At 33.1% G+C, this 25205-nt stretch overlaps 1 protein-coding gene across 1 annotated transcript; it reads left to right on the top strand.

Moving 5' to 3' along the window:
- Nucleotides 1-19196: 19196 nt before the first annotated feature.
- On the top strand, nucleotides 19197-22596 carry LOC140438072 (uncharacterized). The gene is made up of 4 exons (XM_072527783.1): nucleotides 19197-19284; nucleotides 20025-20094; nucleotides 21090-21159; nucleotides 22376-22596. The coding sequence occupies exons 1-4, from the start codon at nucleotides 19245-19247 to the stop codon at nucleotides 22538-22540; spliced, it is 345 nt and encodes a 114-aa protein (XP_072383884.1). The 5' UTR covers nucleotides 19197-19244; the 3' UTR covers nucleotides 22541-22596.
- Nucleotides 22597-25205: the final 2609 nt, after the last annotated feature.

Below are 25205 nucleotides of genomic sequence, written 5' to 3'. Positions count from 1 at the left end.
AACTAGCCTCACCTGTATCTCAGATTCGTACAGGCTCACCCGATGAAGATTATTCCCATATATTAAGTTTTCGACGGTCTATCTACGTAATACCAGATAAAGACAATTTCGAAATACAAACCTCCGTATTAATACATTTTGAAAACACTTCCTTCCGAATCTTCGTTACATCAGACAAACTAGAATGTTTCCTTTGCCAAAAAGCCGGACATACGGCTGAAACCTGCCAAAACCCACCGGATACCACTACCCACCCCCGTTTCGCCCAAGTACCTAATGAATCCACCAACAATAGCCCCACCGCACCTTCCGGCACCTCTCACACTTCTGACCCAAATTCTGCCTCCGAAAATTTATCCAACATCACACCTCTACCTTTAGATCAACCTCAACCTACACCTCCTACTATCGCCCTCCTGAAAAGAGCCCATTCAACTGACTCAAGCCTCGATTCTCCCCCTGTAATTGCCATTTCAGATCCTACTACTCACACTCCAATAGATCCACAGTCCCTCGATGACACCTCCTTCCGGGCTCCCAAATCAGCCCCTAAAAAAAAATCGAAAACCAAAGATACAAAACCATCAGCCACTATCAGTCCGTCTGCCCGCTTAATCATAGAAAATCTTATAGCAGCAAACCCATCATCCTTTTCAATTAACTCGCTACAATTAATTGCTTTCTTGGAAAACTCTTTCGGCTGCCATGACCCCTTAGCTGAAGCATACCAATATACTACGAACATTAACGCCCTTCTTGATGACCTTAAACAAATATACCATAATATCTCTGATAGATCACTTAAAAATCGTATAACTCGCCTACAAAAAAAAATTAAGGCTACGATGAATCTAAATGATGTTATTGACACTGTTAGTCTTGCATCTGTTAGCTCTAATGACAGTGATCCATCCTTAGACAAAACCGACCTGCCTTAATTTATAACTTTTATATTCACTATAATTCAATGGAATTGCGACGGATATTATCCGCGCTTAGAACGTCTGCAGCTACTGATATCTCTCCACCACCCCACCTTCATTTGCTTACAGGAAACTAACTTCACGTCAACTAATCTCCATACACTCAAAGATTTTGAAGGGTATCATTACATCAGATCTGTCTGCTCCAGAGCTAGTGGAGGTGCATCTATATTTGCTTCTAAAGACCATTACTCCACTCTTCTTCCTCTGACTACCAATCTCGAAGCCGTCGCCATCACTACTTACTGCCCTAACAAACTTACAATATGCTCTATATACATCCCTCCTGACTACATTCTAAAGGAAGAAGAACTTCTTGATTTAGTATACCAACTCCCCCAACCCTATATAATTGTAGGAGACTTCAACGCCCACAACACTATGTGGGGCTCCTCGCGTACATTCGGACGTGGTAAAGTTGTTGAAAATATTCTTGATTGCACTAGTTCATGTATCCTTAATACGGGATCACACACCCACTTTAACATTGCTTCAGGTGCTTTTTCTGCCATCGATCTAAGCATATGTGATCCCAAATCGGCCCCCAAATTATCCTGGCAAACAGCGGACGACCTTCACGACAGCAACCATTTCCCTATAATTATACGTGACAACACCTATGACCAAGTTTCAGTGAGAAGTTATTGGCGCTTCAACAAGGCTAATTGGCCAGAGTTCTCCAAAAAATCGGAATCCCTAATATGTAAATTACCTAACTCTAATAATATCGATGATTCCATAAAACTATTCTCAGATGCCATAATCAAAGCAGCATTAACTCATATTGGCAAAACTACAATTAGCTCCCGACATAAAGTTGTTCCTTGGTGGAACTCTCAATGTGAACTCGCAATTCGACAATCAAAGACTGCGCTCAATCAATACCGCAAACATAAAAGTCCTGAAAATCTAATTAAGTATAAAAAGCTGAAAGCCAAAGCCAAATACGTTGTCAAACAGAGCAAGAAAACATCGTGGCATAACTATGTATCGTCTTTGAATGATAACACAAATCCCTCCCAAATGTGGAAAAAAATCCGACAAGTTCAGGGACAAAAAACTAACACCAAAATTACCCATTTAATCTCTAACAGCACTTCTTCTAGCAACAGCCAAATTATTTGCAATACCCTGGCTAATACATTTGAGGAACAATTTCACAACAAACTCAAACCCCTAATTTCATCCTCTACACAAGAACCGCTCTCCTTCAACCTCACTTCACAGCACTTACAAGATATCGACAATATTAATTCTCCTTTCTCACTTTCTGAACTTACATCTGCTTTATCCTCATGCAAAAATACTTCTGCCGGCCCTGATGATATCCCTTATATTTTTCTTAAAAACCTACCCAACCGCTGCCTCACTTTCCTGTTAGACATATATAACTCTATCTGGTCTTCTCAAATATTTCCTACTCAATGGAACACATCCGTAATTATACCTGTCCTAAAACATGGCCAAACACCAATCTTTCCTCAGTCCTATAGACCGATTTCTCTCACTTGCACCATGTGCAAATTAATGGAAAAGATGATAAACAGACGTCTTTTATGGTTTATTGACAAACACCAAATTTTACCTAAAGAACAATCCGGTTTTCGCCGACATCGTTCCACAAGCGATAACCTCGTCCTCCTTCATACCCACATCGCCGGAGCTATTAATAACAGTCAAGAAGTGATTGCCTGCATTTTTGATATTGAAGCTGCCTTCGATAAAATACCTAGACAGGTTATTCTCGATAAACTATTATTATATGGCCTTAATGGTAATATTTTTAAATTCATCAAGCACTTTCTTAGCTCTAGATCTTTCAGAGTCTCTGTAAATGGTTGTATATCATCACCACACATCCAACAAGACGGAGTCCCTCAAGGCTCTGTATTAAGCCCCACATTGTTTATTTTATCAATTAACCATATATGCCACAGTCTTCCCTCCCCAGTCAAATTTACTTCATATGCTGATGACCTTGTAATTTATTGCCATGGTGTTGCGACCACTACTACTTGCAAACTTCTCCAAACATCTGTGGACTTATTACAAAATAGATTGACTGCCATCGGCCTGTCCCTCTCATCTACAAAATCACAACTCATTAAATTTACCAGAAAAACACTCTCCACTGCCCCTAAAATCTTAGTGAATAACCACCCTCTCCCAGTCGTTGATCACCGCAAAATTCTAGGACTAATATTCGACTCCCGACTTTCTTGGAAACTACATATTCAGGAAACTAGAGCAGAGTGCCTAAAACGTTTAAATATTATCAAAACACTTTCCCACTACCAATGGGGCGCTAACGAATGTACACTATTAAAAGTATATAGGTCTCTCATTCGCTCTAAACTCGATTACGGCAGCTTTATATATATGTCAGCATCCAAAACATCTTTACAAACCCTTAATTCTGTGCATAATACTGCTATCCGCCTCTGTTTAGGAGCTTTTCGTAGCAGTCCAGCTGAGAGCCTCTACCGCGAAGCCAATGAACCTCCTCTTTGGCTCAGGCGCCAATATCTCCTCCTTTCTTACGCTGCCTCTACTTCAGCTAACCTTTCTAATCCAGTACACACACTGCTGACATTACCCAACTATACTAGTACTCACCCTCCTGCTCCACGCATACACACTATCGCCCTCTTACTTCCAACTTTAATACCACATATCAATTTATCCCTAACTAACCCTCTCCCGATCCCGCAGAACTCTCCTTGGACCAAAACTTTACCGAAATTTAATGTGTCACTTACAAAGTTTAGTAAGGCAGAAACCAACCAGGATTTGATTAGGAAATCCTTACTAGAAATTCTTAATTTTAAGAAATTCGATCGGGTACTCTACACTGACGCATCAAAGAGCGAAACGGGGGTTGGTTGTGCGGTTACCACTACGAAAACAGTCGTTAGGTCATGTCAAATACCTGCCACATGCAGCGTTCACACTGGTGAACTGTATGCTATTTACCAAGCCTTCAAACTCTGTACAGCACCCAATCAACATATTGCCATCTGTACAGACTCCCTTGCCTCTATCCAGTCCATCAATAATCTATTTACTAATCACCCTCTTGTAGAAAAAATCCATGATATTTACCAAAATCTTATCATCCACGACATCCATATCACTATCATATGGATTCCCTCCCACATCGGGATTATGGGTAACGACAACGCCGATCGCTTTGCCAAAGAAGCTGCTGTATCCAATTGTACACCACGTAATATACAAATTGCCAGTGACCTAAAAACTAGTATAAAGAAACTCATACGAAATTACTGGCAGAATCATTGGAACCAATCCACTACATTTTTACACCAAATAGATCAGACGATTGAGCGGTTCGTTATCCCTGGTATAACTAGAAATGAGATGGTTGTTGCTAGAAGATTGCGTATTGGTCACACCAGATATACACATGGTCACCTAATGAATTCTGCACCTAAGCCAATCTGTCACTATTGCCAATCTCCACTAAGCGTTCTACACATCCTTGTGGACTGCCCTCACTACAATAAACGACGCCAAGAACTGGGCATGGAAGGCGACATCAAAGATATATTATCGAACCAGAGCCAAGTCATCACAGCTATCCAGTTCCTGAAGCTTGAAAACTTATTAAATAGTATATAACTATAGTATATAATATGTAATTGTACCTTTATAATTGTATCCACGGTGCCTCGTGCTAATGGCCGAAGCTGTCACAAGCACGTTAAATTAAATAAAAAAAAAAAAAAAAAAAAAAATTACTTTTTTTTTGTATTGTTTATTTATAGGGACAGATAGTTTAACTTACTAATTGCTGTTTGTGACTTATCTAAATTAAAAAAAAATGAATAATTTTTTGTAGTAAAATATTTGTGGAGGTACTAGTAAATTTGTAGGGACCTTGGGTTGCGCACTAAATGCTCTGTTGTAAAACTGATTTTGGATGCCAGTGGAAGAAAAGGCGACACTTTCAATATGACTAGGCGCCATTCATATTGGCATTCATATATAAATATTTAGTAACTTCGCCTTTTACCACGTATAGATTATAACAGTGGATTCAAAGACGAATGCTGAAAATACCTTGGACAGCAAAAATAGAACATTTTTAAAGACTGTTAACCACCTGAAAATATCTTATCTGGGACATATAGTGAGGAAAAAAAAATATACAATACTACCACTGATCCCTAGAGGTAAAAAAGAAGGTCGTGTATTTGTAGAAAAAAATAGGTTTCTTAGTTGAAAATATGCGTAAGTGAACTCAAATAATAAATAAAACAAAATTATTTCATATGGCAGAAGATCTTAGAGAAGTGTTTGTTATGATGATCGCCATCATCGGATAATTCTGATATGACACGTGAAGCAGAAGCTTATAACAAATATAAAAAAAATCACTCAAATACATTTTAAAATTAAAAAGAAATTAATAAGCAGTTGATTGAATTTATAGATATAAAATAAAATTATCTTTTATATACTAAGTTAAGTTTCCACCGGCGTCTTTTCTTAAAATAATGACGCGGTGTGTCGGCAATTTTTCCAAACTCGATATAGCAAATAATAAACGACAAAATTAATAAATATGTATTTTTTTATTGCAAATATCGTCCATATTTACTGAATTCCACATGAATTTTAACAAATATTTGTTAAACCTTTTTGTTTTATCCGTGTAGTACCTAAAAACTGGCTATTATAAATACCAAACCTACAAATTACTCATGTCACGATTATTGGTGAATACTGAATCATAGTTTCCACTATTAGTGATAACAGTAACAAATCAGGAGATTTGTAGGTAGTGCTAGAAAGTATATTAGTCAAAGAAAACATTCTTTTTTGCAGGTAACTTATTAATACAGTTACTGTATAGTACAGTGGGTGGATTTATTTACGGTACCGCCTAAATTGTCGAATTTAAAGAGGTGCAAAGTTGAATTTAAAATTATTGGAGTGTAATTAAAAAATTAAAATAATAAAAAAATAACAAAACTCTCCTCACAATAAATTACCAGGAAATCTAAAAATCTAAATTTATTATCAGTAGTAATATCCCTAGGACATTGATAACAGACGAGATAATTTCATGACAATCGAAAGGTCGTTCCTGTTACCAAGCAACGAGCTTGAGAAATTTGTCATGAAATTATGACGCAGTCATCAATGTCCGAGGGATATTTGGCGGATAATTTTTCGAAAAAAAAAATCATAACTCAACATAACGAAACATTTATTTATTAAAAGTACAATTTGTGAAAGTACAATTATTAAAATTTAAGTTAACATTAGATTCGTTGCTGTTCTCTACTATAGAAGATCTATTACCACGCATAATATTTATACTTTGAACATTCTCATTGCCGAAACGTGACATTTTGAAATTTATTTGGATGAAGTTGTCAAACTCGATCGTGTTGTCATAAGGATTGAAAATTGCACTGAATGCAATTATCAGTCTAATGTTGACATGATTGGGTGAAATTGTTCCACATGACACAAAATGACGAAATTTGAATGGTTGTTAGAACAGTCGAAAAATTATCAATGATAATTTTTATGTTATGTACTTACATTTTTTAACAAAATGGTGGGCCGCAACAATGTTTTAAGCGACAAAATTAAGATTATGCAAGAGAAAAAAAAAAACATATTGATAAGTTATTTATGAGAATGAGCACTGAAAAAAAATCAATTTCACTCAACAACAACATAAAGTTATAGATGTGTAAACAAATGATGCAGGTTTACACAGAGTACGCAGAAAAAAATGATTTCAAAAAAATATCCGAGCAACAATGTTGTATAATATTGGATATATAACAGTGTTGCACCTGATTACTATGCGATGTTTTGGCTTATTTAGGTTTTGAAAAAAAGAATCTAATATTAATAATAAACTACAATCAATTCAAAATGTTTATTAATATGTCTTATGTGCTAAGTACACAGTTTATTGCTTCTTAAATTTAAACTTAAAAATAATGTTCCATTTTATTCTAATTTTTCATAAAACTCTCGGTATTCGGGTTTCGGGTACTGGCACATATCCAGTAGATTTTTGTTTTTTTTTCTTTTATTTTTATAGGCTCAGTATACGCATTCGGTAACGCATCAATTTGGTAGTTAAATGCTCTGATGGCTTGTGTATCCCATTTTTTATTCACAAGTGAGAATGTTTGCCAAGGTTGCATCCAACTTCAATGCTTTGTATCCGGCCTTGACACGTGCATGGTGGAGTTCACTGTCAACAAAAATAGCATTTCTCTCTGGACCGTCTGGAGTAACCACAAGCTTAATATACATTTTATCACAAAACGTACACATATCTAAGCGAAGGAGACCAAAGCGCAGATTAATGTCTTATTGAATATGCTAGTGTAATTGCGCCGAGAAATATTGAATTGCGGATACTTTTCACAAAACAGTTTGTAAATTTTTTTCAAGTTTAATTCATCAGAAAGGCAGTTCTTTGTATATGCAGCGCGATTATAATAGTCTTCTTGATATGGAAACGACGTAATGTGTTTTCTTATACGTTCTTTGTCAGTTTCGCTGATTTCATTAGGCCCATTATTGTGTTTTCCACGTTGATCACGTAGCGGCATATGTTTTTATCTTCTGCTGAATGTGTTTGATTCTTCGAAGTGTTATTCCAAATGCTGCACTCACCTCATGTCGACGTTGTATTGCTGCTACATTCTCATTTTTAGCAGATACATTATGCTTGAACTGCATTTTTATGACGCTTATGGATGTTTTTTCTCCACTAATTAATATTAATTTTGCGTTTCTTTTCTATATTTATGTGCAAAAGGGTAGATAACGACACGTTAACCTCCGTTTTTATAGTGACAGTAGTTTGACATTGACGTACATACAACGTTTTTGCACGGATACCAACATTGCGGTAAGAAAAACTCAAAGAAGGCAAAATAGTTCTAGCCAGATTGAGAGATGCTCGCATTGATCTTTGGATATACAACAATATTGCATTAAAACTTCACTTTGACCCAATCTGTCGATTACAACATTGTTGCGGCTCACAATTCAATTGTCAATCAATTTATTATACTCACTTTTTTATTAGTTCACTATTAGACAAAATCGACACGAAATTAAGTGATTGTTTTTGACTTGTGTACAAAATACGAAAATTTTTATGATCATGAAAGATTTTCGCTTCTTTTTTTTAACTTCAGTACTAAGCCAATTATGAACTTAAGTAAAGATCCTTTAAATAACTCTTAGCTTAACTTTACCCTGCTGACCTTTAACTGACCTTTAATACTAGCTTTTGTAAATTTAAAAAGTAAAAGTAAAAGTGAAACTTATTTTTCTTTTAATAATATTTTTTATAAACAACCTGATGGCTTGGCCATGGGAAGTTGTCTTTCCCCCTTTTTAGCTGACCTCTTCATGAATCATCTAGAATCCACTCAAATCATGCCTAACAATACAATTCTACACTGGTTCCGTTACGTTGATGATTGCTTAGTGTTCATTAGAGGTAACTCAAATACAGTTTCTTCCTTACTAAATACTTTCAATAATATTCACCCCAATATTAAATTCACTATGGAATTAGAATCCAACTTCTCCATCAATTTCTTGGACCTCTCCATCAATAGAATTAATAATGTCTTTGATTATAGCATCTACAGAAAACCCACACAAACAGATCATGTCATACATTTTAATTCTAACCATCCCATTTTACACAAATTATCTGCATTTAACAGTTTCATTCATCGCTTAGAAACCATCCCATTATTCAACATTAACTACAACCAAGAACTAAACATTATCAAACAGATTGCTTTCAATAATGGCTACAACCCTAATATCATCCATAAACTTATTTATAAAAAGAAACGTAAATTGCTTCAACAATCAGCTTACCCTAACATTACTTCAGATTCCCCATCTTACTTCTCATTACCATTATACTGTTCGACACTCTCCGAATCAATCAAAAACACTATCCTGAATTCTGTTGAAAATATTAAGATTTCCTTTAAAGTTAACAATAAATTGAGTAGATCATTATGCAATAGTAAGGACTCTATTGACTTCAGCAAACGAAGTGGAGTTTATAAACTTCAATATTCTGACTGTGATGCCACTTATATTGATAGAACTTGTAGATCTCTAGTAACCAGGGCCATGAAACATTCTAAGTTAGAAAACACTTCTTCTTTTTCCCATCATCTTAAATATCACAATCACACAATCAAGGTACCAGATGATATTTCTCTTCTTCATAACATCCCAGGCAGAGATTATCTCAAACTTGACCTTTTTGAGGATTTGGAAATAGTCAAGGAATGGAAAAACAGTCCCAATTGTGTTAATCGTCACACCAGCATCAACAGAGACTTTGTCCCACTTCATCGACAATTATTCTCCTGATCTAACTTTCTGTCTTTTAACTACACATCCAGTTCACTTACTTCTACATTTCTTTCTATTTTCCCATAGCTTAATACCACCTTATATAATCTGCCATACTTAACTCTATTCTTGTCACCATTAATACACTAACATCCCCCTTTTCCAATATCCAATTTCCCATCGTCTCTAATAACTAATATCTAACTAATCACACAGGTTTTCTTATAAATACTCACCCTACATCTACCAATCTCTTATCACAATCAGTTTCAGTATCCCCAGCTTACATCTTTACCTCTTTTCCTCGATTCATCTTCCATAAATTTCAAACCAACTTCTATCTATACTTACTTCATACAAGGAAACAATTAGGAAATAACATTCTTTTCATCGCCTTTAAAATGATTTATTAATTTCAACTACCTAACTTAAATTTTGCCTTGGAATATGGTATACCAAATTTATTTTACATCACAGTCACTCATTGTTTTACATTCTCCCAATTTTTTAAAATACCAAAAATTGCTATTGATCCTACTATATATAAAACACAATTCTTCACTAAAAACTGCCTATTCACAAACTTAAGCACAATGACTTTTGCTCCTACTACATCATTTCACTTGACATTGATGGGTACTAACTGATTTTTCATACCATCTTTCTATCAGTTAGCCAAAGACTCCAGCACAGATCAGAGGTAATGTAAGTCGATAAAACCTCACCAACTAAAGGGGGTCATGTAAGATGCCTCCATTTTCAGTTTTTAATAATGAAGTTAACAGTCTATTGCATTTACCTTGATAAATACCATGAGGATTTTTTAATATGGATGTCCTTCCAATGTTTTTATGTGGCCATACAATGTTTTTAACAACTTTTTATGTAAGTAGTAAAAAACCAACGTGTTCTTTCTATATATTTAAATTTTAACTTACTTGTTTTTTAATATTGGTATTTTTACTCTCTCTTTTAGTAAACTGATGATGGAATGATTTAATTCCGAAAAGATCTTCTTTAAAATAAAAATTTTAAGCTTTTAATAAGCATTTTTTATACCTCAATACACACGAACACCACGTGCTTTGTACTAGCTTTTGTGTTCTGGAAGGTTAGTATCAATCTATTAGAAATTTCTACCTGAGGGTTAAACAGCTTTTATAGCTACTTGACTATCTGAGTAGATCACAATTAAGTTATTTTTCACTTGCTGATATATTACTTCCATAATAAACCTACGTTAAGTATAGCGGCAACTTCTGCCTAAAATAGGGTGGCATATTTTTCCAAATTTAACTCGAAGTTGTTATGAGTGAGAGCTTAGTAGATGGTATATAGCTCTCTAGTTTGTATACAGCTTGAGAATAGTAGTTTATACTGAAGTGCAATATTTGTAGTAACGACAGCTGTCCCAACTACAGTAGATGTTTTAGAGGTATCTGTGTATACGTGATAGAAAATTTTGTAAGTTTGTTGAAGAACGATTTGTTTATCAAGAATTAGGGAGTATCGATATTTCTAAAGACATTTAAGGATGTATCAGATTGATGAAAATCTTAGTTTTGTATTTAATTGTAAAAACAAAATTGGATATAGACATGTTGTAGAATGGACGAGAGCTAGCAAGAAAGCAGGAAAGTACTGGAAGAAATGTATAAGCAATGAAGACGAAAACCAAAATTCAGAAAATAAGTTAAAGTATTTTAAAGATGATAAAAATGTTACAAAGAAAGTTTTGTGTACTTTTTTTTTGTTTTTTTGTTATCTAATTGTTTTATTATTATTATGAAATATTATTTCCTATTATTATTAATTAATATTTATTATTTAAATTTTTTTTCTTTTTATCTTCTACGTTTTTGTTACTAAATGCAATTTTTTAGGAGAATGAAATATTTTATAATCTGATAAAATGGAAATAAATTAAAATTCTTTACACATTTTAAATATTTTCGTGCTATGTACTAAAATAAGGTGCTTAATCTAATCATGTAAGTAGATCAGTCAAAAATGTGAAAAGATAAAAATACAGTGTCAATAAAACAACAAAACTGTATCATTCATTGACCACGTAAAATATTTCAAATATTTCGATCAAGATTAATTTTCTTAAGTAGTTGACTTATGACTATGCTTAAAAAGTTAAAGTACTTATTGATATTATTCTTCTTACTCGAATGCCATATGCTTGGCAGCACGTTGTCGGTTGTCTGAACTCTATAAACCTTTTGTAGAGTGCTTTTTTCGGCCTTTGGGATATTGTGGCTACGACTCTGATATTGCACCAGTCCCTTGTAATTCTCAGCCACCAATAATGTTTTCTAACTATGCCTTGGCGCCCTTTTTATCTTTTTTTGTATGATTAATTTGGGAATATAGGGTTTATAGGGAATATTGGGTCCTTCAGGTTCTCTTAGGTTTCTTGGCGCTCTACGACCGCCGCTCCTGATGATGATCTTAAATTCTTTGGTTCCATCCTCCTGTTCGTGGAGTTAAACGGGATTCCGGCCTCCATGTACGAGAAGCTTTGCCGGGCCTCTGTGGTGAGCGAGACACGGAGACACCGGCAATCAGAATACTTTAACAGTTCGAGCTTTTTTACTTTCTTACAATGACTTAAATGTATATGTTAGTATTCTGTTGCGTGTTGTATGCCTCGAGTTCCACAGAGATGCCGGCCTTCTCACTTTGTGTAGCCGCGTTCCCTCTCATCAAGAGAGGCACAAGAATGCCGGCAGTGTCGACTCTTCTTACTACACGGCGCTTCGTGTCACTACCTTTCGTAAACAGTATTTCTGATAGTTACTATTTGCAAAAAGTTTCTGGTGACGAAGGATTATCGCAGCTCGACGATGATCGAAAAAGCAATTACAAGTCCCCGTCGGGGCTTTTATTCGCTCTTTACCATTACAGGTCCCAAAGAACGCTTTGGTCACCGTTTAAAATGGTTCTAAGACCAATGTCTTTTCTATTTTAAAAAGCCGTGTCTTACTGGCAGGGAGCATTCGTAGTCAACACACCGGTTCTTGTGCTTCAAAGTTTATCTTCTAAATGAATGAAGTCTTATTTTATTCGACATCTTCGACGATATTAGGTTATTGGATAAATAATAATACTCAAAGTAGCGTGGTAGCAACACCAGGCCAACAAGGTCTAGTGGGTTAGTAGTATATGACGACTGGATCCCGATCGTATAAAAATAAAAATAAAAATAAAATAAAAAATAAAACCGTTTATTGCCTAATAAAAATTTGACATGTCATTAAATATTTCATTCATTATTGCCTTCTTTCTTCGGCGTCCCGCTCTTGCACCGCCAGCTTCTTGATTATTTGACCTCTCGGCATCCTGGACTTCTTTGTGTGGATTTATCCTCGTCTGCTTCTGTAGGTACTAATTTAAGGCACCGTACCTACTTCCCTGCTTGGCTGTTTTCCGGCAACCATCCGGCTAGACCCTGATCAGATGGTCGATCAGTCTATGGGTAGATCTATGCATCCTCTGGATCCTGTTATTCTCGAGGATGCCCCTGATCTTATGGAGTCTTCTTGTGGCCTGGTGGAAGAAATACCTGGTCCTTTTCTCGGCCACCTCCCTCAGTAGTGTATACTGGAGCCTTTCTCTGATGGTTGCATTCGTGATTCTGTTCTCCCATGATGCTCCGTCGATGATCCGGTAGCATGATGTTTCCGTGGCTTCTAATCTTCCCCAGTGTGTCTCTGCTATGGAACTCCACACTGGTACAGCATATAGCATCACTGATCTAACATAGGCCTGGTACAACTAAATCTTCTTGGCCTTGGACAGCGGACTGGTCCTAAAAATAAAAGGGAGAATTAGTCTTTTAGCCGCATTAGCTTTTACCTTAGTTTTTTGTGCACCCGGAAGTTGAGTTTTCTGTCGAGGTGGACTCCTAGGTACTTGAGTGAATCTTCTTCCTGGATCCTGTTGCCTCCTACTCTGATTTGATTTCGTGGTGGTCTCGAAATCTGGCTGAAGACTATGAACTGCGTCTTTTGGGCGTTGATTTTTATCTTCCATTTTTCGGTGTATCTCGTGATTTTGTCCAAGTGATTTTCCATGTTCCTGATGATTCTTCCTTCGTCTTTTCCGGATGCATACACTGCTGTGTCGTCTGCATAGAGAGCTGTTGAAGTTCTTGGATCTGTAGGTAGGTCTGAAACAAAAATGTTATACAAAATTGGAGACAAAATGCTACCCTGAGGCATTCCTTCCCGAATATCCTGGATTGCTGACATCTTTTGGTCCGCTGAAACTTGGAATGTTCTGTTGGACAGGTATGTGTCATAGATGTTGATGAGGTAGTGTGGTAGCCTAGCTTTGTCCATCCCGATCGGAAGATGTGCTGCTCTTTTATACACTAACAATATAGTTAAAAACGAGCTTTGTGATTGGCCGGCTAAAATGACAATCTGTGTCGTGATTGGTAATTCTGGCGACACCAAGTTAGAAATTTTTTCTTTTCTGTTCTATGTGAAAAAGGTCTAGTTTGTCTAGACGAAAGAAAGGAGCTCTTATTAATGTTTACCCACTTATTTTCACCAAGATCTTTATAATTATGTTGAAGTTCCCAATTTTTTTTTGTTATCTAAATTTACACGTACAATTTTTTCTTCGTGTAATGTCTTCATACTCAGCATCGAACCAGTCATATACCAGTGCGATTCTTTTGAAGACAGTTAAGCTGGCTTAATTTGTTTGCTTTATTCTTCTTCCTAATATTAGATTGTTTAAAGTATTGCTTAAAATTTTCTTTTTATTTTTTATTTTCAATTTTAAATCCATTTTGTACTAATTGTACTCAAAAGGAATGTAATATTACATATTTTCGGATTACTAAAAAAATTAATGTAATCTTATCACGTAATTATATTTAAGTCAAACATGTAGCAAGATAAGGTAGAGTATCAATACTAAAAGAAATTGTTTTAATTCATTGTTTGAATAGATGGAATAATTCAAATATTTTATAAGTGGTTGACTTTAAGCTTATAAGTTTCGGCCACTTGATGATATTGTAATAAAATAAATTCCTAAAACATAAAGATTATTTTTTTTGGTTGTTTTGGTGTTGCACTATATGGTGACTCCTCTAATTAGAAATATCTTCAGCTTTATAAACAGTACAATTTAAAATGTAATCCTTTCGTTGTTTGCTCTTCTCCACAAAATAAGTACACGAAGTTGTTTGGTGTATGGAAATATATATTTATAAGAGAAATAGCGACTTCATGCTCCGCATCTCCTTGTGGGTCAAGCACGTAATGTACAGACGAAAAGTCGACAGGCTCCTTTGTATGATTTTATAGAAACAAGTCTGAACAAGATGAAACTAAATGCGCAAACTATCGAGAAATATCCTTGTTAAAGGTAATATATAAAGTGCTCGCCATACTAATTAAAAAAATTATTATTTCGCAAGTAAAGATCAACAACCGATTCAATATTTATGCTAAAGCAAATCCTGATCAATTGATATAAATACAGCATTTCAGTACAAATACTTTTCATTGATTACCAAGCCGCCCACTATACACTAGATACAAACAAATTTATAGAAACCAAAAAAAAATCCCAAATACCAGAATAAATAGTAAGATTCATGAAAATGACAATATCAAAAACCATTTGTGCTGTGAAATGCAATGGTACAGTCTAAGACGAATTCGAAGTAAAAAAGGTGTTCGCCAAGGAGCCTTGCTATTCAATATAGTTTTAAAAACAATTGTATGGGTTAGTAGGATAAATAGGCAGACACTCTTTTGAACAAAAAGCACTAATCCTTAGCGTACGCTAATTATGTTGATCTTATTGCAAGAAATGGAAAAGGAATGTCAAGTATAGCAAAAAAATTGATTCGAGAAAGCTCTAAAACGGGACTGACAGATAATATTAATAAATCCAAGTACATGAAAATCTCGAGCAAAAAAAGAATAAACACCAGGGACTTCCTTAAATTAGAGGTGGAGGATATATTAGTTGTAAAATTCAAAAAGTGGATCAATATATACACTTAGGTACCCTTATTGATCAGACATATGTAAGGAAGAAACTTAAATCAACCTGATACTAGCCAAGAGCAACAGATGTACTTGGGCCATGAATAAAATAATTAAGGGCAAAGATATGTCTCCTAATACAAAAATAAGAGTATAGAACAAAACCAGAAACAAACACAAAAACAAATACAGAATATATGGAAAGCATGGGAAATAAAGAATATTTGGCGAAAAAGTAGAAGAGGGAGAATGGTGAAGACAAACTAGTGTAGAAATGTACGAATTGTATGCTAACGCTACAATAACAAAATTAGTAAAAAAGCGTAGATTAGAATGGCTCGGACATTAAAAAAAATTCAAGGTAATAGACGAGGCAAGAGTATTGGTTGGAGAGTGCTTAAGAGCAAAAAAAAAGGAAGACCAATAGAGAAATGGAGAGATGTAGTGATGGAAGATGTCAAATTAATGGGAATCAGTGATTAAAACTGACAGCTAAGAACAGATGCAAATTATCCATTTGGCAATAGGCCTAAAAAGGTCCGTTAATGATATACATACAAAAGCGTTAACCTATACTACCTTATTAGAATAGCCTAAGGCACTTTTTTCTTACGCAGTATTACCCTTCAGCTTGTTTTTTTTTAAAACCCTTCCACTACACTATTTTGTGAGGTTTGGTCCTCTTCAGTCCCATGAGTTATCCTGGACCAAGCTTACCTCGATATTTTCATGATAGCAAATCCTTTTCTATTACTTCTTGTTAAGTTTTTTATTACTTGCTCTAAAGCTTCTAAAAAAGAAACTTCTTATGTATTGACAAGGCTAAGCGCCTTTCTAGTAGGCAGTATGTATTATTGTATCGAATACATCTTCTTCATCTTCTTCTTTGTGTATCATATCTGCTTAAAAGCCTTTACTATATTCATATCAAACACCACAAGATTTGCAGACGATGCGATAATTATAGTTCAATGTATGGAAGAGCTAAAATCTTTAATAAATGCAGTAAATAGCAAGTTTATCTAAATGCAATTTAATATTACTATTGTTAGGACGAAGTAAATATTATTAATATCTTTTTCTTCTTATGCCCTAGTTGATTATTGTGCTTTGGCTATTAAATTGGTTATACCAATTTTGTTAATGGCAGCTCGGATAATAATATTATAGGGTTTAAAAAATAAGAAACAACTCACCCTGTGTAGGCAATAAATAGAGATAGTAAACATGTATATCTAAAAGACTACTCTACCCTTCGATCCAGATCAAAAAACAGGGTACAAATGGAAATCGAATAGCGCAAATAATTAAGAAGATAGGAACCTTTAAACTTTAGATATACCCACTGCTATTTTGGATACCCCTGGAGAATTTAAGAATTCCATGGACGAATAAAAACACCGAAAATAAAGTGCTAATTGTCGAGACAATAAATTTAAAAAGATCTTTTTGTCCCTTGAACTTGTTTCCAGCTATACATTAAGATTGCAAAAGGGTATGCGCCATTAAAGCCTTTTCTTTCACCCTGATGACACAGATATCGGCAAAGTTTCTTCTTCGTTTATTTTTGGACGTATGTCAGGGATGCGTCGCATCAAAGGTATCAATATATAGGGTGCATTAGAAACGTTTATATGAGTAACAGGTGCACATTTCTAGTACAAAATTGTCCCTTTTCCCATGTAAATCTCCATAAGCATATTCTTAGGTACATTTTGATAATATTTTAGTAAGTTTTGGATGGACTAACAATGGGTCGCTAGAAAGCGGGTAACTTAAGAAGTAAATATTGACGATAAGAACTGAGGGTTGGATGATGGTTAACTAAAGGAGCTTTGGGCATGTAGCGCCAAAATGGCTGAATATCAGTGTTTAAACACAAAATTTATAATTATAATTATTAATATCAAAATTTTTGTTGTATATGCAAACAAAATATGGCAACTGAATAAGAAAACCATAAAGACTTCGGAAGCAACAAAAATAGACTACTGAAGGAAAACGAGATGAATTAAAAAATCATAAGCGTTATACATAGAATAACAGAGGATAACATAATCAACCAACCAAGAGAGTACGGGCTCATACAAAAAATGGATGGCAGCAGAATATATAAAAGTAATAAACTGGACTTTGCAAGAAAGACTAAAGAAGGGCAGATTTAGATTAAGTTAAAGAAAATAAGTAGAGAAGGATATAAAAGTGAGAGGAATAAAAGCCATATATGATGGCATTGGAGCACAAATTAGTCAAACTTTATACGTCTGAATCGAATTGAAATCAATAGAACGATATAACAGTTATTTCAGTATCTCTACTTTGTCAGCCGTTCGAGTTGATTCCAATTCAAACCAAAAAGTTCAACTAATGTCTTCGAAGTCTTTCCACTTTCAATGGTTCAAGCACAAAGGACAAAGCATTAGAGCTTTAGAGCACAGAGTTTTAGTATATATTTATACATTTTATATATTTTACTAAAAGTGACTCATATTTGCATATTTTGACAGACCAGAGGACAGAAATTAGTTAATTATTTATATATAATTGTTTAGTTCTTTGTCACCAAAGCAGGTGGCATTTATATGCTCAAACATGTCTATTACACTTTATAATACTATGGTAAATTTTGAGATTCTATTTAAGTGAGATAAATTGACAAAACTGGAGACCAATTTCTTACTATTTATTTAGTTTTTGGCTTAATAAACATACGTTTATTCTTTTTATGTCCGTTTTTATTAATTGCAGCTTTATGTTAGTAGATTAATTTCTACATTACCCACTATTTTTAACATTTCAAACATACTTTTTACTTAATAATAAAATATTTGTTTGTAGGACTAAATTGTCTTTTACAGTTAATAAAATATTTAGTATCCTTGTATATTGTTACCCTATATATTCTGTTAACCAGTTCTTCCGATTTGGTTTTTACAAGCTTAGAATTTATTTAATTTATTATAAGCCTTACCTCAGATGACTTTATTTAATCTACTTTTATTAGTTTTCCCCTTTTTTTTTTCTTCCTTTGGATTATGTTTTATCAAATCAATACATGCAAACCCCGTTTTCAAAGACATCTTAGTTTGTCCTAGATATTTTATGTACAGTAGTTTTATAACTCAATCAATATTATGTACTTAAGAGCAACAATAATTGTGTTCTTAGGCTGAGGTATTTTTTACGTATTACGTACTAATCCGTATACTATTTGGTAAATAAATCAGAAGAAGACTAGACATGTTTTTCAAAATATATGAAATTAACACGTAGATCATGCGCAGTAATCAAGTTTTCTTGACTATTCCTCTTCTCATTCTTTTTGTTTTTTTTTTTATGTTTATATAACTCATTTAAAGATAAAATTCCTTAAAAATATTAATATATTATACAATTTTTACATTCCCAATTAAATTATGACATATAAACCTCAAAGATTAATAACTTCAGAGTTGGATTCGAATATGAATAAAACAATTTTCAGTTTTTTAATTGGTTAATTTGCATATATTTATAAGCATTATATTATATTACTGCTTAACTTATTAGTCCACTTTTTTATATTTTCTATTTGTTTAAACTTTTAAAAGAATATTTATTTTTTTTTTCATCCTACTTCCTAAACTTTTTTCTTTTTTTTTTTGCTTTAATTTTTATACTGTTTATCTTATTACAATAAATATAACATTACAACTGATAAAATTCTAATTAAAAATTATAGATAGTGGGGAGTATTAACAATTCAAACAAAATTATTCATTAAGTGGTCCTTTTTTCAAGTGGTTCACTTTTGGTATATAAACTTAACCAGCGCAGTGCATATTATTCTGAAATATAATTCTCAAACATGAAAACCACATTGATTTTGGCACTGTTGAGCTTTGTTGGTAAGCATTATTATTTTTATATTTATTAAATACTTTGCCGATTTTACTCATATTACATTTTTTCTTTATTTTTAATTGGTGTTTTTTGGCTAAGTAGTTGGACTTAAAGCTGGTTATATTGAGCATCTCTTAGTAAATATTCAGGCAATAACAATAGCAACTATTCATTAAAACGATCTTGATTGCAGACGTCCAAAAAATACCTAACCTAATAAATGGCGAATTTTTCTTTGAGAAATCAAAAGCAATTTTGCTATTATTTTTATATAATGGTTTTGTCAATTTAAAAATTTTTACCACTGTGGTGTAGAGTTCCTATTATATCATACTCCTTAGACTTACTGTAAGCATAACATTTTAGAATTGGTAATTTAAGTAAACTAAGGCAAAAAAAGTTAATACATACGTAAATCAGAACTAAACAATATTAATTTTTTATATTTGGTCCTAATCATACGAAATAGAAAAAAAATTCCAAAAATGTCGTTTCCTTTATCTTTGCATGTTTTATTTTTTAATCTTTTTTTGTTCTTTTTATCTATTTTACCAATTTATATTATTCTTTTAGTATATCTTTTGGCAAATAATAGATAAATTATATTTCTTATATATTTTTTTAATCGAATAATGTTTCCAAAACGCTACAAATACAAAATCTTGTTTTTTTTTTAAGAAACTGTTTAAAATAATTTTTTAATGTAATTAAATTTTTCTGTATTTAAGAAAATGTTTATTTTCAGCTCTTACCGTTTACGCCCAAGGGCCTGAACCTGAGCCTACTCGCGAACCTGAGCCTGAGCCTGATAATGAGTAAGTAACAATGATGTAAATAATAAATTACAAATAAAATCTAAGATTTACTGGTGCCTATAACATATCAACTATAATTAGTAATTCAGACGAAACGGTAACTTTGTCTGAGGGACTTCATGAAATTTTAAACAGTATCAATGCAAAAGGAGAAAGATTTGGTATAAACTTAGCTAAAACTAAATCGATGATGGTTAAAGAATATACAAGAAGCAATATTCACATTTCGTCAAAAAACCTGTTTATGACACATGTTTCGCTATTTTTAGCTCGTCAGATAGACTTATTGAAGAAAATATTTCCCCTCATACTTAAACTAAGTTTATAATATTGATTCGACCAAGATAAAATTACATCATATTACAAGAAAATGTAAAATGGAAAATATTGAAAGATTGAAATACTTGTGAGACTAAAATTAAAATAGAAATAGCAAGAGCATTATTAAACAAAATAAGACCATTCTTATGTAATAATAATCTCATCTTGAAACTAAGACAGTGAATAACGGAATATTATATGTATTCAATTTTATTTTATGATATTGAAAAGAGGACATTAACAACTTAACTTTAAGAAGCATTATAGATGTAGTTGCGCAAAAGAATCATTCCCATCTTATTAGTAGAACTTGACAGATGTTCTACAAACGGTGTATCTGGGGTACGGAAAAACACTAGCAACTACAACAAAAATTTATGAGTATAATAGAAGTCCGACGGGGAAATGGAAGAACACAACAATTTTATTATAGCTCCGAAATATCTGAGAATGGTTATGCATAGAAAGTGCTGAACTTTACCGTTTAGAACAAAATAAAACAAGTCTGACTATAACGATTTTCAACGTCTGGGAGACCGGAAAAGTCACTCAAAAACGAGAAAGAAGATAGTGTATGAAAAAAACCTAATAGACGTTAAAAGTGATATTATAATAACCCGGAATAGAAATAGTCCCTTTATAATTTGTATTAATCAAAAGATTTTTCTTTCCAGATTTGAATGCGACGCTTGTATAACATTCGCAACTGTAATCAAGGATTACGTCGAAGAGAAAATTCCTGTGGTGAGTTTTAAAAGCAGTTTTTACTATAACTTTTCTGCACTTACATATTCAATTATTTTTGATTGATTTAACATTAAAAAAACATTATATTTTTAATTACTTACTAAAAAAGTTCCAAGATTACTGAACATGTAGAATAAGATAAAACATTTACTTGAGAAAAACTAAGTGTCATGTTTAACTTTTTGCAATAGAAAAAACAAGTAACTATAACAACAACTGCCATAATTAATAGTGATTCAGCCGTGTTAGTATTCCTGAAACTATTTTATTCTCTCTAAAGTTTTGATAATTCTAAAACCAGTGGGCCAAACTTGGTGTAAACCAATAAAAATTTTGTGGTTCCTTTGTCACTTCTGCATGAATTCTTATTATATCTTTTGATTATGATACTCTTACTTCCATACTTCTTGAAGAAAATTTTTTTTCAACTCCATATCTGTTTCAAAATGCGATCTTGCTAAACAGAGTTAGATTTCTTTCAGGTTTCTTCTAGTTTCTGCATATTTGCTTTATTATATCTAGGGTTTTAAAAGTTTTGATTCTTAAACTATAAAACTCTAAAAAATCCCTTAAAATCTAAGAATTACATGGTCAAGCTATGAAGACGATAAAAAATAAGTAACAGAGAACAATTGGATTAACAGTATTCCTAAGTAACATCATATGGTAGTAAACGGGAGCAACTGTAAGATAAAATCAATATTTTATAAAGCCAGTATAAAATCAATATTGACATATGTCTCAGAAATAAGACCCGACAAAACGAAAACAAAGATAATGATGGAAACTGCAGAAATGGAATACTCAGAAGAATTATAGGACCCACGCTGAAATGCCGAATAAGGAGTTATAAGTTAAGAACAAAATGTAATGTACAGGGTACAAACGAGTGAACAAATGCAATAATTATCAGTACAATGGTGGACATAATGAAGAATAATAAAGTAAAAAGAAGAAGACGAAGAAAAAAAAAATCTATTAAGTACCTATAGCATCCTATAGCTCCCTATATCGTTATGTATATTATCAATAATATTTTTTACTTTTTCTACTTTTAAAATATCAGTAATACGGATAATAATTCTATATTATTTCAAAAAGTCAGTCATTGACGTATCTCTTAAAATAATAGTAAATTTTCTTAATAAAAAGGTTAAATTTATTAAGCTTGATTTGTATCATAAAAGAACTAATTTTATGTATTTTTCTACAGGATGAAATTGAAAGAGACGCAGACAGACTATGCGCTGTTTTATCAGGTGAATTGAGAGACTTTTGCGAACACGAAATGATTCCAAAAGTAGACAAAATTTTCGAGGAGCTGATCGAACATTCACCTGATGATGTATGCGAACATTTACATTATTGTGGCAAATAATAACTTGTTATAATATGTGCATATATTTGTAAAAGGTCAAAATAAAATTAAAAATACTAATTTGTTTTTTTTATGATTTTTTTCGAACTTTTAGAGCTTCGCAAAGAATTAATTTTACTAAAAAGTAAAACTTGAAGTGTAAGTGATAAAATATACTATTCCTATGAAAAATCCTTGTCTTAAAAATGAACTAAGGGCAAAAAAGGTAACAAAATCCAAAAGTTCTAAGGTGAGTACTCAGTTACTCAATATAAATGAAATCCGTGCTGAGGCTTCAACTCGTATCAATCAAGAAATGAAGAAATTAACATTAAAAATGAAAAATACTGAGAATGTGAACATTAAGTAGAGCAAAGTCAAAGATTCTGTTATAAAAATACAGAAAGAAACTCTACAAAAGAAAACAGACAGCCAAAAACCTTTGATGACTCAAAAAATACTGGAAATCATGGAACAACGCAGAAAGAAAAACCCAAGTAAGTACAGAGAAAATCATAAATTAATAAGGAACAAAATAAAAGAGGCTAAGGAAAAGTGGATGATGAAAACATGCATCGAAGTGGAAGAATTAAGGAAAAAGCATGATTATTACAATTTACATAAAAATGTGAAAGAATTATCTGGAAAATCACGAACAAACATACCTATCCGATTAACTGACAAAAACAATAAAATTTTTAATAACCCAATTAAAATAAAACAAGTATGGACTAAATATATTAAAGACACACTTTTATGAACACAAGAACTGAGCCAACACAAAGTGGTAGCGAGGAAGCTCCAATTATATTAAAATCTGAAGTCCAACATGCTATAAACAACTCAAAATCTGGCAAAGTCCATGGGCCAGATGAAGTTCATATCGAGCTGATTAAATTTATAGACGAAGACAATTTAAGTGCAATAACTAAAATCTGGTGAGTTACCTACAGAATGGCTGGTATCGACCTTTGTTCGGCTACCAAAAACCAAGAATCCCAAACACTGAAATGACTATAGATCAATCACCTTAATATTACACTTATTAAAAACATTTTTAAAGATTATATATGCAAAAATATTCAGAAAGTGCAAAGCGGATATGAATAATAGACAGTTTGGCTTTCGTAATGGTTTTGGAATAGTGGAAGCTCTGTATAGTAAAAATGTTGAAACCAACAAAAACATCTTTTCGTTGCGTTTATAGTCTATGAGAAATCTTTCGACAAAGTCAAACACAACATTCTCATGGAACGTCTTAAGAGAAAAGGACTCGACAAAAATGACATCAACATAGTGAGAAATCTCTATTGTCTAAATCTCACTACTCTATTTATATAAAGGAGTGAGACAGGGCTGTGTACTTTCACCATTACTATTTAATAAATATTCCAAAGAATTATTTACGCAAGCACGAAAATATAAATATTATCCGTTATGCTAACGATACGGTCAATATAGTTGAAAGTGAAACAGACCTGCAGATATTACTAAACACAATTTGTGATACTGGAGAACAGTTTGGTTTAACAATAAACATACACAAAAAAAAACCGTGTTTATCAGTGAAACGGGCAAAGTCATTACAAGGATCCAAATAAAAAATGAAGATATTGAGCAAGTGGACAAAATGAAATACTTAGGAGTCTGAATACCAGAAGATCTGAATCCGAAATTAGAAAATCATTCAAGAATAGAGCAATGAAGAGCAGCCTTTTTAAAGATAAGGAAATTTCTGAGGAAACAAAGACTTACCTAATCTGCAAATCCGATATCGGATGGTAAAATGTTATATCCACTCTATTCTTCTTTATGGTGTCGAAGCCTGGACTGTTAATGTTAACTTAATGAGAAAACTGAAAGCTTTTGAGATGTTGCTTTTTAGGAGAACTTAGAAGATACCATGGACCCATCATATTACGATCAAAATGGTGTTGCACAGAATGGAAAGAGACAGAGAACTTTTGACCACTATTAAAAGGCGAAAGACAGCATATTTGGGGTACATACTTAGAAATGATAAGTACGAGTTATTGCAGCTGATTATGAGCGGTAAAATCTAAGGAAAAAAAGGACCTGGTAGACAACAAATATCCTGGCTGAAAAACATTCGCAACTGGATCAGGTTAAACACACAGACGCTCTTAAGAAAAACAGCCTAGAGCAGCTCTAGAAGAAGTAGATCCTATAGTATATAAATAAAACTGTGCCTAAAATTATAAATAAATAAATAATGGGCAACTTATTCAGCACCTTTTTTTAAATAAAAAGTTTATATGCCAATAGAAAAAATGTCTTCCTTTAATGGGGCAACAGTCTAATTCAGGCACTAGTCTTCACCAGCATCCACCGACAATCGTTATTTTGTTTTCGTGCTGTTCTATTCCAGTTTTTTTTTCTGAAAAATGGCTTTGACAGAGCCAATTAGCCAGACTTGTTTTTGTTTGTTGTTTAAGTTTCTCTTTCTCTTATTTTTCCTTAAAATTTCTCTACAACCGGTTTGTACTTCGCCCTTTTACTCCTTTTTTAGTCTTCCTTCTTCGACACCTCATTGTGATGCCTCTAATCATTCTGCTAGGTGTTCTAATATTATATGCTTTCATAAGGTGATCTATAACAAAAAAATTAAATGCAAGAACATGTTAAGACTACAGAATAATTAGCCTAATGAGCCACTTAATTAAAA

Source organism: Diabrotica undecimpunctata, chromosome 4, assembly GCF_040954645.1.
Source record: "Diabrotica undecimpunctata isolate CICGRU chromosome 4, icDiaUnde3, whole genome shotgun sequence".
NCBI lineage: Eukaryota > Metazoa > Arthropoda > Insecta > Coleoptera > Chrysomelidae > Diabrotica > Diabrotica undecimpunctata.
This window is presented reverse-complemented; position numbering and strand designations above follow the sequence as displayed.